The sequence below is a fragment of the Phyllobates terribilis genome, unplaced genomic scaffold (assembly GCF_046119375.1).
Source record: "Phyllobates terribilis strain yellow unplaced genomic scaffold, ASM4611937v1 Scaffold_1__5_contigs__length_1240528914, whole genome shotgun sequence".
NCBI classification, from domain to species: Eukaryota; Metazoa; Chordata; class Amphibia; order Anura; family Dendrobatidae; genus Phyllobates; species Phyllobates terribilis.
This window is the reverse complement of record NW_027362761.1, coordinates 1,046,837,479-1,046,853,623: the sequence shown is the minus strand read 5'-3', so window position 1 is coordinate 1,046,853,623 and position 16,145 is coordinate 1,046,837,479. Positions and strand designations below refer to the sequence as shown.

Below are 16,145 nucleotides of genomic sequence, written 5' to 3'. Positions count from 1 at the left end.
TCCAAACAAGTTCAAGCTGCCCTGCAGTCCGAGGGTACAAGTGTCAACCCGTACTATCCGTCGGCGTCTGAATGAAAAGGGACTGTATGGTAGGATACCCAGGAAGACCCCTCTTCTTACCCCGAGACATAAAAAAGCCAGGCTGGAGTTTGCCAAAACTTACCTGAGAAAGCCTAAAACGTTTTGGAAGAATGTTCTCTGGTCAGAAGAGACAAAAGTAGAGCTTTTTGAGAAAAAGCATCAACATAGAGTGAACAGGAAAAGAAAAGAGCCATTCAAATAAAAGAACACGGTCCCTACAGTCAAACATGGCGGAGGTTCCCTGATATTTTGGGGTTGCTTTGCTGCCTCTGGCACTGGACTGCTTGATCGTGTGCATGGCATTATGAAGTCTGAAGACTACCAACAAATTTTGTAGCATAATGTAGGGCCCAGTGTGAGAAAGCTGGGTCTCCCTCAGAGGTCATGGGTCTTCCAGCAGAACAATGACCCAAAACACACTTCCAAAAGCACTATAAAATGGTTTGAGAGAAAGCACTGGAGACTTCTAAGGTGGCCAGCAATGAGTCCAAACCTGAATCCCATAGAACACCTGTGGAGAGATCTCAAAATGGCAGTTTGGAGAAGCCACCCTTCAAATATCAGGGACCTGGAGCAGTTTGCCAAAGAAGAATGGTCTACAATTCCAGCAGAGCATTGTAAGAAACTCATTGATGGGTACCGGAAGCGGTTGTTCGCAGTTATTTTGCCTAAAGGTTGTGCAACCAAGTATTAGGCTGAGGGTGCCAATACTTTTGTCTGGCCCATTTTTGGAGTTTTGTGTGAAATGATCAATGATTTGATTTTTGCTTCATTCTCTTATGTGTTTTTTTCTTGCAAGCAAATTAAATGAAGATAATAATATCAAAGAATTTGTGATTCCAATCATTTTCAGGAAGAAACTGAGTATTATCTGACAGAATTGCAGGGGTGCCAATACTTTTGGCCACCACTGTACATAAGAAACTGATGAGCCTTATCACCTATTTAGTATAATTGGTTACTCATTGACCTGACTATAAACCTAACAAGATACAAAATCCCTGACTTTGTACAAGTGTACCTAAAATAATAGATACTGTTTTTTTCTGCATTTTCCACACCTACCTAAAACATTTGCACAGTACTGTGTATCACAGTCCTCAATGTTGCCCATTTCTTGGGGCACTTCTTCAAAAGAGTTGAATAGCAAAACATGAAACTGCAACCTTCTTTGAATTATTAGCCTTGTAGAGACATTGCTGATGCAGTATAACTGCCTTGCATCTTGTTGCTGTGCTCAATCTTACTATGTTGTATTATCTGTAACATTAAATTGCCTTTCACATCTCACCTTTAGAAGAGTTTGGCTGTTCCTTGCCTAATTTTAAGACTACTAAGCAGCTGCTTCTGAGTCTGTTTAACCCCTTTACAACCCAAAGTGGTTTGCACGTTAATGACCAGGCCAATTTTTACAATTCTGACCACTGTCACTTTATGAGGTAATTACTCTGGAATGCTTCAATGGATCCCCCTGATTCTGAGACTGTTTTTTGTGACATATTGTACTTCATGATTGTGGTAAAATTTCTTCGATATCACTTGCGTTTATTTGTGAAAAAAATTGACATTTGGCAAAAATTTAGAAAATTTTGCCATTTTCAAAATTTGAATTTTTATGCCCTTAAATCAGAGAGAATTGTCACACAAAATAGTTAATAAATAACATTTCCCACATGTCTACTTTATATCAGCACAATTTTGGAACCAAAATTTTTTTTATTGGGGAGCTATAAGGGTTAAAAGTTGACCAGCGATTTCTCATTTTTCCAACAAAATTTACAAAACCATTTTTTTAGGGACCACATCATATTTAAAGTCACTTTGAGGGGTCTTTGTGACAGAAAATACCCAAAAGTGACACCATTCTAAAAACTGCACCCCTCAAGGTGCTCAAGACCACATTCAAGAACTTTATTAACCCTTCAGGTGCTTCACAGGAATTTTTGGAATGTGGAAGAAAAAAATGAACATTTAACTTTTTTCACAAAAATGTTACTTTAGACCCAATTTTTTTATTTTCGCAGGGGTAACAGGAAAAAATGGACCCCAAAATTTGTTGTGCAATTTCTCCTGAGTAAGCAGATACCCCATATGTGGGGGAAAACCATTGTTTGGGCGCACGGCAGGGTTCGGAAGGGAAGGAGCGCCATTTGACTTTTTGAATGTAAAATTTGCTTGAATAATTAGCGGACGCCATGTTGCATTTGGGGAGCCCCTGTTGTGCCTAAACAGTGGAAACCCCCCACAAGTGACACCATTTTGGAAACTAGACCCCTCAGGGAACTTATCTAGATGTGTGGTGAGCACCTTGAACCCCCAGGTGCTTCACAGAAGATTATAACATTGAGCCATAAAAATAAAATTTTCAAATTTTTCCCACAAAAATGTTTTTCAACCCCCACTTTTGCATTTTTATAAGGGTAACAGGAAAAATTGCACCATGCAGTTTGTTGTGCAATTTCTCCTGAGTAAACATATACCCCATATGTGGGGGAAAACCACTGTTTGGGCGCACGGCAGGGTTCGGAAGGGAAGGAGCGCCATTTGACTTTTTGAATGTAAAATTTGCTTGAATAATTAGTGGACGCCATATTGCATTTGGGGAGCCCCTGATGTGCCTAAACAGTGAAAACCCCCCACAAGTAACACCATTTTGGAAACTAGACCCCTCAGGGAACTTATCTAGATGTGTGGTGAGCACCTTGAAGCCCCAAGTCCTTTACAGAAGTTTATATCATGGAGCCGTGAAAATAAAAAAATCAAACTTTTTCCACAAAAATAATGTTTTAGCCCCATTTTTTTTATTTTCACAAGGGTAAGAGGAGAAAATGGACCCCAAAAACTTTTGTGCAATTTCTCCTGAGTACGGCAATACCCCATATGTGGGGAAAATACAGTGTTTGGGCGCACGGCAGAGCTTAGAAGGGAAGGAGCACTGTGTGACTTTTTGAACGCAAAATCGGCTGTAATCGAGAGCAGACGTCATGTTGCGTTTGGAGAGCCCCTAATGTGCCTAAATAGTTGAAAACCCCCACAAGTGACCCCATTTTGGAAACTACACCCCTCAAGGATTTTTTCAAGGGGTATAGTGAACATTTTGAACCCAGAGGTATGACACAGAATTTGATAACATTAGGTCATCATATTGAATAAGTTGTCATTAGTCTTGAGCGCGAGTGCTCACTACTTAAGTTTGCATCGAGTACTCAGGTATGCACCATGTATCACGGGTGCTCAAGTGAAATGCTCGAGTCCCCGCCCGCATGTTTCACAGTTATTAGACACCCCCAAAAAAACATGCGGGGATCGCTAGTGCATGGCAGGAAATCCCCGCGAGGTTTTTTTGGCCGTGAAGCATATGGGGCGGAGTCTCGAGCACCCGATGCAAACTCAAGTAGCGAGCACTTGAGTTCAACACTAGTTGCCATATCGTCATCTTTTTTTTTTTACCTTATTCTTATTCTTCGGGTCAGTGTGACTACAGAGATACCAGAATGATTGACAGCTGTCACACACTAAAAGACACATATTTTGTAAAATTTAGTTTTTGCATCGCCATATTTTAAGAGCTATAATTTTTGCATATTTTGGCCGACAGAGTCATGTGATGGCTTGTTTTTTTGCGGGATGAGTTGACGTTTTTATTGGAGCCATTTTCAGGCACGTGACATTTTTTGATCGCTTTCTATTCCAGCTTTTGGGAGGCAGAATAAACAAAAAACAACAATTCAGGAATTGTTTTTTTTTTTTAATTTTTTATTCTACTCTGCGTGTGGTAAAATTGATAAGGTAGCTTTATTCTTCGGGTCAGTACGTTTACAGCAGTACCACATTTATATCGTTTTTCTATGTTTTGGCGCTTTTACACAATAAAAGCTATTTTATAGAAAAAAATATTTTTTTGCATCGCTTTATTCTGAGAGCTATAACTTTTTGATTTTTCAGATGATGGAGCTGTTTGGTGGCTTGTTTTTTGCGGGACAAGATGACGTTTTCAGCGGTACCATTTTTATTTATATTCGTCTTTTTGATCGCGTGTTATTCCATTTTTTGTTTGGCGGTATGATAAAGCATTGTTTTTTGCTTCGTTTTTTTTTTTTACCGTGTTCACTGAAGGGGTTAACTAGTGGGACAGTTTTATAGGTCAGGTCATTACGGACGCGGCAATACCAAATATGTGTACTTTTATTGTTTGTTTTTTTTTCATAATAATATTTATTGATGGGTACATTATATTTTTATTTTTGGTGGATTCTTTTTTTTATTTATTTTTTTATATTTTTACATTTTTTTTTATTATTTTTTTTTCACTTTCTGAGAGTTTTTTTACTTTTTTACTTTGTCCCTCTCTGGGACTTTCACTTTTTTTATTCTGATCGCCTGCATAGCATAGGGATGGGGCACCATCCCTGTGCCATGCAGGCAGTCAGCGCTGCACAGTGAGAAGATTGTTTGGTCATGCACTGCGCATTACCAAAAAATCTTCCTGCTCTCTGGTGACCCGGATGTTGTCTTGACGACATCGGGTCGTCATGGCAACACCCGGGAAGCCGCGGCAGATAGCGCTGGAGGCCGGAAGAGGAGGTGAGTATTGCGATCACCTCCCCTTAGCCACCGCAATGCTGCGATCGACTTTGATCGCAGCATTGCGGGGGTTAATGTGCCGGGAGCGGTGCGGGACCTCTCCCTGCACATAGTACCGGGTGTCAGCTGTGACAATCAGCTGACATCCAGCGGCGATCACGCCCGAACAGCCTGTGTGAGCGCGCGATCGCGATGACGTATTAATACGGGTCAGGCTCTTAAGTCCCAGGGCACAGACGCGTATTAGTATGTCATGGGCTTTAAAGGGGTTGAAGCTTATTGACACATTTGCATTATATTTCACAAAGCACAGTAAATACCTGTGAGTGGCCACCGATAGCGCCGCTCATAGGCAGAAACAGCACCAGGAGGTAATTAGAAAGAAGCTTCTATTTATCATTGAAACACATAGGCATATTTTTAAAAGTACTGGACAACCCCTTTAAAGAAACCCTCCCATCAATGTTTTTATCCTAACAATATATTACAATCATATTATATAGCACTGTGTACTTACAATTGCTCGTTTTTCCTTTCTACCCAGCTTATTCTTCTCTTTTCTCTGCACAATATAGAAGCAAGAAGTATCTTTTCCCTGCATTTATCATTCCCCTCTCCAACTCCTGACCCAGCGGCTCCCCCTATATAAGTATCCTGTACTCTTTCACAGTGTAACATACCTGGTGGCGGGCTTGCATGGTGCACCATCTCTCACTATGCAAGATCGCAAACTTGATCTTCAGTCCAGTCTGCTAGCCTGGCTTCTATTCATGCTGTCTGTTTGTCTCTGTTCTGACTGCTTAGGGTGGCGGCCCTGTTACTTCCTGTTTTTTTGTAGCTGCTGTGGGCACACGCCTAATGCGTCCTCAGCCTATTGCTGTCTGTCACTGGATATTTTAACCAGCTCCACCTTGAAGCTGGTGCCTGAGTAACTCTTACCTTCAGAGGGCTCCTTGCCTCTGATGTGCCAGGTCCCGTTCTGTTCTTGCCTGTCCACCAACCTGGGGGCTGTATTCCCAGGCCTGTCTGAACTATCTCCTAGCCTGTTTGTCCGCCTCTCTGGGGGCCGTATACCCAGACTTGATCCTGTATCTTGTTGCAGTGTCAGTTCCTGTCTGAACACTCTCCTAGCCTGTTTGTCCGCCTCTCTGGGGGCCGTATACCCAGACTCGCTCCTGTAACTTGTTGCAGTGTCAGTTCCTGTCTGAACACTTTCCTAGCCTATTTGTCTCTGTGTCCGTACCTTCCCTTTTCCTGCAGTCTCTGAACCTGCACCTAACTCCTACTGGATGTCTCTGTACTTCTGTTGTGAGTTTAGAGTCCACTCGCTACTTCATTGCAAGTACCTTGTGTGTATCTGGTTCTGCTTTTCCCTTCCAGTCTGTTCAGTGTGAACAGAGCCCTGTCCTCTCTGCTCTGCCTTGCTCACTGCTCCGGTGGTTCCTCTCTGCTCTGCCTTGCTCACCACTCCGGCGGTTCCTGCCTGCTCTGCCTTTCTCACCGCTCCGGCAGTTCCTGCCTGCTCTGCCTTGCTTACCGCTCCGGCGGTTCCTGCCTGCTCTGCCTTGCTTCCCGCTTTGGCGGTTCCTGCCTGCTCTGCCTTGCTCACCGCTCCGGCGGTTCCTGCCAGCTCTGCCTTGCTCACCGCTCCAGAGGTTCCTGCCTGCTCAGCTTGCTCACCGCTCCGGCGGTTCCTGCCTGCTCTGCCTTGCTCACCACTCCGGCGGTTTCTCCCTGCTCTGCTTGCTCACCGCTCCGGCGGTACCTCTCTGCTCCGCCTTGCCCACCGCTCCAGCGGTTCCTCTTTGCTCTGCTTGTCTACCGCATCTGCGGTTCTGTTCCTGAATCCCAGTCTGTACTGGACCCTATCCAGCCTGTACTCCAACCTCCTAGTACCTCCCCGTCTGCACGCCAGCCGTACTTGTCAGTACCCCTCTGTCTGCATACCAGCCATGCCTGCCAGTATCCTCCTGTCTGCACGCCAGCCGTGCCTGCCAATACCCACCTGTCTGCTTACCAACCGTGCCTGCCAATACCCACCTGTCTGTGTGCCAGCCTAACCTGCCTGCTCCTGTATTCCCCGGTGTAGGTCAACAGCCGTGTCCGGGGTCTGGCCTGGAGTAGCACCTGGTCCCTCTTCTCGGTTCCTCCCTGGTGCACGGCGTCGTTAGCCGTCGTGCGACCTTGGTCGGATTGGGTTGATACTTAGTTACGCCCCTCCAGGCACTCTCCGGTTCATGGCACAGTGGAATCACTAAATCACGCACACGCCAGTCAGCCCGGGCGTGTGCATAACACACAGTAATTACTAGGCATTGCAGGGTTGTGTTTGTTGCCTTCTGCTGAAGGATAAGTGATGTGAAACTGCAAATGCTGTTTTATTGATGCAAATGGCAGAAAATATTCCCCTGTCAAGATGTTAGTTCAGGTTAAGATTGCAGCTTGAGATCGAAACGTGTCGCTTTCTTTTACCTTGTTGTGTTTTTGCCTATTTGGGTGCCATGGAATTTTGAAAAATGTTTCAATAAAATATTGTATTTTTATTCAAGGAGCTGGAAAAAAACCCTTTTGTTTTTTCTAGGCTGAATACGTCAGATCAATACATACACTTAGAAGGCTTGAAATGCTATCAATCAGGTTATTAATTATTGTCTGAATATTTTTCTGCTATGCTTATTGCACTTGGACAAGCAAATCATCAGGATCCACTGCTGGCAGCTGCCGTTACAATTGCAGACCTATGAGATGTGCTCAATTGCTCAATTGGAGACAAGTGTGAAAACACTGCAGGACATAGCTGGGAGAATGTTTTGGCCACGCATGGTTGCCCACAATAGCAAGAGCAACATGCATGCTGGCATTGTTGTGTTCAAGAGAGGTGCCTAGGACACTTTGGAGAAATGGTTCTAGGATCCATTCTGTATTGCAAGTGAAATTAAACAACAAATACCAAGTCTAAGCCATCAGTGTCTACACAAAAAACATCTGAATGTGTTTGCACGACTTTGGACTACGAGACAAACTCCCAGCAACAGCTGTTCCAATAACCTTAGGCCACTGTTCTCAAATGTTATCATGGTAAAGAGCAAACAGCAATGGAGGCTGGAATGAAGGTCTGTTTTTCTCTGTGATGAGTTCTACTTTTGTCCTGGATGCAATGATAGCTGGAGATAAGTCCGGAAACCACGTAGGCAATGTTATGAAGAAGTTTTCATGAGATAATGTTACACCGGTCCTACTTCTGGGTTTATGGAGTGGGATGACATGGTGGCCAGACTCCTTTAGTTATGATTCCCAATACACTAACAGCCCGGCGTTTAGTTGATTTGGTCATTGGTACTGCCAGTTGTCGAAAGTGTTCCAGGAGACATTTTTCAACAGACCAAAGCCAGGCAACATGCTGGTCATGCTGCTATGAGTGGCCTGTGTTGCTTAATTGTGATTCTATAGTCTGCAGCTGCCAGTAGCAGATCTTGATGATTTGAGTGCAAAATAATCCTCAGAAAGCCATTAATAACCTCATCAATAGCATGTCAAGGTGTGTAAGTATTCCTGCACATGGCGCTCATACTCAATACTGACTGAACCAGGCAGCACAGTGGCTCAGTGGTAAGCGTTGCAGCCTTGCAGCACTGTGGTCCTGGGTTCAAATCCCACAAGGACAACATCTGCAAGGAGTTTGTATGTTCTCCCCATCTTTGCATGGGTTTCCTCTGGGTGCTACAGTTTCCTCCCACATTCCAAAGACATACTTATAGGGAATGTAGATTGTGAGCCCCAATGGGGACAGTGGCCATAATGTGTGTAAAGTGCTGTAAAAGTGAATAAAATAAATGAAAAAAAATGTTTTACATTTTCTTCATAATTTGCATATCTTTAACTTGTCTATGAATCCTGAGATTTTTATAATTCCATGACTTTTCCATGAGCTTCATTCATAGAATCATTTGTTAGTAAAACACCAAATAATTGGATAGTTTGACTCAAAATTCCATTTATTATTTTTCAATCCATAATGAAAATTGAAAAGTTTATATGATGCATCTTGAGTTTTGCTTTGGGGAGTCCATAGGAATCCAAGGAAATGAAGATTTAAAAATTTAATTTTGCTTCCAGTCAATATACTACCTACTGCTTCATATTTTCTTGGCAGCACCAATTAACTATACAGTAAGTAGTAGGCTTTCTTTTCACTATTAACTAAAAGCCATTGCTTAACACCTCTAAACACCTTATATGTGAAAATAAAAATATTTACCCAGTGAAGACATTCCACAAGCCTTTAATGAGAATCCGCACATGACATTGGGAAGTTGTCTTATTCTTGTCGGCATTCCTTTGCCAGAGTATTTGAAGTAACACATGTTCCTGAAGAAATAATGGCATCAGGGACTTTGATCAATCATTTATAATTGCCAGTATATCAATATTAAAAAAAATCATAAACAGTACAAATAAAACTCAGTAACCATGGAAAGAGAAAGTTTTCTGGGCTATGACAATATTCATGAGCCTATCGCTATTAATTTTAATAAAGATATTACTGTGACATGAAATACTTGTAGCCTCAGTCATATCACTCACCGGAGTTGAATACTGTGGAATTTCTCTGTAACATAAGTAAAGAACTGGCAATGTTCATTATTGGTGCAGCGTTCTCTACATTCCTCCACACTGGTTACTCTAGAAATGTTATAAGTTGTCCCAATCATGTCAAGTCCAGAAAAAATCTTATCCCGGCAGGCTAGAAAAAATAAAAGAAATGTATAATTACTTATTTTTCAAGCAAAAAATAAGAGCAATGGCCCCAATTCATCAAGCAGTTTTTGCCACTTTTTATAAAGCTACTTTAAATCTGGCAAAATTTTGACAAAAACTGCTTATAACTTTTGTGACTTTTACTCCAGCCAGCTCTGCCCACTTTTTGAAACTGGAGCTGAACTGGGTTTGGAAATTTATGACACAAAAATGGCTTAAATTACTATAGAAATGTACTTTAGTCAGGGTTGCCAACCATCCAGAAATTGCAGGACAGTCCATAAAAATAAGTCACATTTTTACACTGTGCATAAAAAAAAATTAAAGAAATTTATACAGACTATTATTAGTGATTAGCGAACGTGCTCTTTTAAGGGGTTAACCCAGCACGCTCGAGTCCTAACCGAGTATCTTCGATGTGCTCGTATATTATGTTCAACTCTTGCATCCTCGTATATTATGTTCGAGTCCCTGAATCTGCAAGATTTTCGGCTTTTAGCCAGCCTCAACACATGTGAGGATTCCCTAACAAACTGGCAATCCCTGCATGTGTTGAGGCTGTCTAACAGCCGCAAATCATGCAGATGCAGTGACTCAAAGATTATATACGAGCACGCTGAAGATACTCGGTTAGAGTGTGCTCGTTAACCCCTTATCCGAGCATGTTTGCTCATCACTAATTATTATGAATGTAATTATCATCATTTTACAGTTTAAAGTGAATGCCGCTGATGTCTTCACATCAGAATTGTGGGCTGTAAACATAGATCACCTAAAATCATAATTATTTATTGTGGTTTTCCAATGCTTCTGTAAAAAATATTGTCTGTCCGTGATTTTTTGATGAGCTGTCCAGAAAACATAAAAAGTCAAGTTGGCAACCCTCACTTGAGTCCCTGACTGGGGTAACATTTCTTGTCATGGCAAACAGCATTTTAAATATGAGCCAAATTCATTAAGAGGCACACACTTCTTAAAGGGAATCTGTCAGCAAGTTTTTGCTATGTAACAGATAGAGGATGAAACACTGTCATTTATTAGTCTGTGTGTTGTTGTTTACTTACACTGAAGGTGTTATCACTTGGAGATTATCATTGCCAGGTCTGATATGTAAGAAACTGCTAATCCGACCACACCACCTCCTGAGATAAGCAGCTCACTATCAATAGACAATGTACATAGAGAGCCTGGTGTGGGTGGGGTCAGCATTCTCAGCTCTGCTTCATGATTGTGTCACAACAGCTGCATGTAGTAAACTAAGTGATACATCATTGGATTCAGGGTCTCTTTTCCTGCATTATGCTTCTGACGCGCCCCCTGGGCCGTGTGTGTGGGGGAGTACCCAGAGCCGGGTCCCCGTGTGAGGCTGGGGGTTGTAGTCTCCGTGACGGAGACCCGGTCCATGCCCAGGGCGGTCAAACCAAATGGCCAGTCTATATGCTGAATGTCCCACTACGCCACCCGAGGATTGCGGTCAGAGTGAACCGCTGCTGCAGGCAGACCGCTGAGGCTGGTGTTGTGGGTGCAGCAGAGGGTAGTATAACTCCCCACGAGAGGAGTATAGCCTCAGGGCAGCGAGTGCGGATGTTGGGGGTGATGGTGCGCGGGAGCAGCAGTAACGACACAGAGTCCTGTAATGCAGTCCAGGGTATTTACTCACAGTTCTTTATCCACGTTACTCGAGCTGGTCATAACATCCCACGTCGCACTGTGCTCACCAGGTGAGGGGCTCGAACGACTCCCAGATAACTTTGGAGCGTTTCACAGGACCCCCTTTGTGTGTCCTTTCTCTGGCCTGTCATACCCCACCAGTGACCACGTTTCTGTCCGGCTGCCTCGGGCCTTCTCGGGTAAATGTTGGTGCCGTTTCCATGACCCTATCTGGTGCCTTCCTAGCGGGTGTAGCGAGGGGCTGCGCCATATAAAATGTCACAGCCTCCGGTTTCGAGCTGAGGGTAGTTCCCCGCCTCCACTAGTTTCGGGGACCTGTCTCCCCCTTTGGCCTGACCCCCCTACGCTGGTAGATTCGGGCGTGCGGTGGCGACTCGCCAGTCCACACCCCTGGGGTCCCTTCGTTCCTTGTTCCTGGAGCCTCCTCCGCCCCTCTTCCTTCCTTCTCCTTCCTCCAGGCTCCGGCCGCTCTCTCAGGCCTGCCTGCGGAGCAGAGCTCGGTCTGAGCCTCTGCTCCCTGTCTTCTCCTCTTACTCTCAACTCTCTCTCCTTGCTCTTTCAGTGCTGGCTGGGCCTCACAGGCTAGGCCCGCCTCCGGAGCAGAGCCCCATGCAGAGGCCCTTACTCTGTCACTTCTTCTCTCTGACAGAACTGAACTGAACTGAGCTGAACTGAGATGGTGCCAACCTTTTATACCTCCTTCTCAGTGCACCCAGGAACTGCTCTCTCCCTCCTATGCACTACAGGGTTCCCCTTCCTCGGTGTTCCCTCCCCCCACTCCAGCGAGGGACAGGGACTGTCGTGCTCCACTTGGAGCATATCGGTTGCCCTGCCCCCCGGAAATGTGGTGTAATGCATGCAGGTGTCAGGGTCCTGATCCACACTCCACCCTTACCTGGTTGAGATGCAATACCTCTGTAGCGACCGAACCCTTGGGGCGCTACACTTCTCTCAGATGAGGTAGCAAAAACCTGCTGACAGATTCCCTGTCAGATTAATTACTTTGGGCATCTTATTCCAGCACTTAATTCATTATCACTTGTGTGCAAAATATCAATCTTAATGAAACGGGCTAAAATATTGATTTAAAAGATTTTATGTTAGACGTCTAATATTATAGAATAATCGTTGACTACATTTTTAATTTCTATACATAATAATATGTAAGAGAATAAGAAACTTTCTAACATTTCTTATCAGATAAATCTGCTTCTTTCTCCTTCTTGATTTATCTTTCATTCTCAATATTTTCAAATTAGTTAAAATTAGTGATGAGTGAGCACTTAAATGCTCGGGTGCTCATTGCTCGTGTCGAGCAAATCCTAATGCTCGGGTGCTCAATCCGAGCAACGAGCCCAATGTAAGTCAATGGGAAACGCGAGCATTATGCCACTGTTACGGACTCACAATAAAACATACAAAAACGAAGCCAAAATGGATTTTCCTGGAAAAAATGTTAAGGAACATTCTTTCCATGGTAATGACTTGCGTAGAAGGCAAAATAAATAACTAAAAACAAAAATGCTCTTCCACACACCTTGGGCAATGTTCACGCATAACATTTTTGATGCGTTTTTGCACTTTGGCATTGCTTTCAACAGTGAAAAATACATTCACTGGTAAATGTAATTTTAACATTTTATTACCTTATCTGGCCATGTGGTGTGTGAAACATGATAAGACACATCCTGTTTCATTTATGAAGGAGGGATTGTAAAAGTCACAACCACTATTTTTACAAGGCCATCAGGCAGTCCTGACTATTGTTAGAGGGCCAGCAGTCGTCCCTCACTATTGTTAGAGGGCCATCTGCCGGCTATGCTTTGTTGTTCCCATTATTAATGAGTGATTCTCCTATACTGTTATTGCATATGCAGCAAGTTCAAGGGCTGCCAAAAATTTGGACGCACTCCAATACCCTTTGAAGAGATGTCGAGGAGGGCCTCATTAAAATAAATGTTCCCATTATAAAGTAGTGGGTATCCTTTCCTGTTATTGCATATGCAGCAAGTTCAAGAGCTGCCAAAAATTAGGACGCACTCCAATACCCCTTTGAAGAGACGTTGAGGAGGTCCTCATTAAAAAAAATTGTTCCCATTATTAAGGAGTGGGTCTCTTATAATGGTAATACCCATGCAGTGGCTGCAAGGGCTGCCATAAATTAGGACGCCCTTCAATACCCATTTGAAGAGAAGTAAAGGAGGTCCTCATTAAAAAAAAATTGTTACCATTGTTAATGGGTGGGTTTCCTATACTGGAAATGCCCATGCACCAAGTGCATGGACTGGAGAACATTTACCCCTGAGGGGTAAACATGAACATACTGTATAACATACAATGTTATAGGTAGGCCTCTAAAACATTTCCTACGGGCATCATAAACACTTTTAAAAAAAAATCAGGTGGATGTTGCATCAAGGTCACCCTGGTGATATGGTGGTAGAGGATGAGGAGAAGGAGGAGAACAACAGAAAATAGCCAAAATCAGGAAGCGTATACCCATGCCTGGGACTGGGTGTGAAGAGGTGCATGGGAATAGACCCCCCCAATGTCAGCCTGTCATCATTTTCAATTGACAGGCGGATGTGTCTATCAGTTATAATGCTACCGTGACACTAAAAACCTGCTCTGACAAAATGCTAGTGGCAGGGCAGGCCAGGACCTCTAAGGCGTAGAGAGCCAGTTCATGCCACGTGTCCAACTTGGATACGCAATGGTTATAAGGCACAGAGGAATCACGGAGGATGTTGGTACGGTCGGCAAGGTACTCCTTCAGCATCTTCCAAAACTTTTCCCTTATTGTCAAAGCACCCCGCGTATAAGGGCCTAGGCACTGGGAGGGTCTGAGAAAACTGTCCCACACCTTTGACAGTGTTCCCCTGCCTCTGCTGCATCGTATTTGTGTCTCCCTCACCTGTACCTTGGTTGTCCAAGGAGCTGTGACCTCTGCCTCCAGCATTTTCAGATAGGAATTTTTTTAATAATTCCACAACAAGGGTCTTCTGGTACTGAAACACTTTATTAGACCTATCCACCATGGGAAGGAATGATAGAAAGTTCTCCTTGTAACATGGGTCTAGAAGTGTGACAACCAGTAATTACTGTTGGCCAAAATGTGTACAACGTGAGGGTCACGAGAAAGGCAGCTGAACATAAAGTCAGCCATATGTGCAAGACTGCCAAAAGCCAAGTCTTCTCTGCCCTGGCCAAGAGGATGACTGTCCATGCTCTTCTCCTTCTGGTCCTCCTCCTCGTTCTCGCTCCACTCAGGCCATCCATGCTGAACAGACGATATGACTGTTGTGTGGGTAGTACCGTCTGAAAACAGCTCCTGTTCCTCCTTCTCCTCATCTTCCTCCTCCTCATTATCACCCAATCCACGTTGAGATAAGATGAGGCTGGGCAGTGTGGCATCACCCTGTATGGTCCCTTGCTCCAACTCATCGTTTTCCGCCTGCAATGCCTCCTCTTTAATTGTGAGCAGCGAGCATTTCAGTAGACAGAGAAGCGGGATGGTGATGCTAATTATGTCATCATTGCCGTTCACCATCTTGGTGTAGTCCTCCAAGTTTTGGAGGATGGCACAGATGTCAGACATCCATGCCCACTCATTATCTCTTATGTACGGAGGCTGACCTGAATACCGATGGGCGTGTTGAAGCTGGTATTCAACAACTGTCCTCTGCTGCTCACAAATCCTTCCCAACATATGCAACGTTGAGTTCCAATGAATGGTGACATCGCACATCAGTCAGAGAGCTGGAAGCTGCAAACACTGCTGAAGCACAGCGAGGGCGGGGGAAGCTATAGGTGACTTTTGGAAATGGGCACACAAGCAGTGTACTTTCACAAGCAGATCAGGCAGATCCGGGTAGGGTTTGAGAAACCGCTGAACCACTAGGTTGAGCACATGGGCTAGACATGGTACTTGTGCAGGCTTGCAGAGCCCCGATCAGGTTCCGGTCATTGTCACATATGACCATGCCTGGCTGTAGGTTCAGCAGTGACAGCCACAGATCTGCCAGCTCTGTTACAGCTGTCCACAAGTCTGCAGCGGTGTGTGATTTGTCACCTAAGCATATTCGCTTCAGCACGACCTGTTGCCGCTTGGCCGAGGCAGTGCTGCACTGCTTCCAGCTTCCAACTGATGTGGTCATTTCAGAGAAGGAGGCTGAAGAAGAGGAGAAGGAGGAGGTACAGGAGCTGTAGAATGTGGGGGCAACCCTGATTGACCCAGGGCCCGCAATCCTCGGCGTCAGGAGGACGTGTTCCATCCCAGGGTCCCACTGGGTCCCAGCTTCCACTATATTAACCCAGTGTACAATCAGCGAGATATACCTTCCCTGGCCACAAGCACTTGTCCACGTGTCCGTGGTTAGGTGGACCTTCCCAGTTACTGCGCTGTTGAGGGCACGGGTAATGTTCTGGGACACGTGCTGTGTAAGGCGGCGATGGCACACAGGGAGAAATAGTGGCGGCTGGGGACCGAGTACCGAGGGATGGCCGCCGCCATGAGGTTGTGAAAAGCTTTCGTCTCTATGAACCTAAAAGGCAACATTTCAAGTGCAAGCAGTCTAGAAATGTGGCAGTTTAGCGCTCTGGACTGTGGGAGGTTGGCTGCATATTTGCGCTTGCATTCAAAGGACTGGATTAGGGACAACTGAACGCTGCACTGGTTGCTGATGGTGGTGGTTGCGAATGTGCAACGACAGGTGCAGGGTGGGAAGGCATCTTCGCCTGCGCTATAGACAGGGGATTGGCGTGCACGCACAACAGCTGAACAGGCAGTGGTGTTACCTGCAGACACTGTTCCTGGACCCTGGCGTTTGGCCCATCTAGTCGAGTGCTTTACTGTTATGTGCCTGAGTACATTGGTAGTGGTCAGGCTGATAGTTTTGTTGCCCCTGCTGATGCTGGTATGGCAGATGTTGCATATGGCCTTTTTGGGTTATCTGGACAGACGTAACAGTTGGACTGGCAACTTTCCTTGTGTTGGTGTTTCGGGGAACAGTTGCCCTCCTTGGGTCTGTGGCCACCCCACTGCTTCTTCC

At 44.7% G+C, this 16,145-nt stretch overlaps 1 protein-coding gene across 2 annotated transcripts in view; it reads right to left on the bottom strand.

Annotated features, from left to right (window-relative positions):
• LOC141158329 (plasma kallikrein-like) overlaps positions 1–16,145 on the bottom strand; it is a 218,292-nt gene that overhangs the window by 180,284 nt on the left and 21,863 nt on the right. For both annotated transcript variants that reach the window (XM_073645367.1, XM_073645366.1), the window contains 2 exons: positions 9,250–9,409; positions 8,924–9,033 (listed from right to left, as the gene is read on the bottom strand). In XM_073645367.1, the coding sequence (XP_073501468.1) occupies positions 8,924–9,033; positions 9,250–9,409 (270 nt within the window). The remainder of the gene's footprint in view (positions 1–8,923; positions 9,034–9,249; positions 9,410–16,145) is intronic.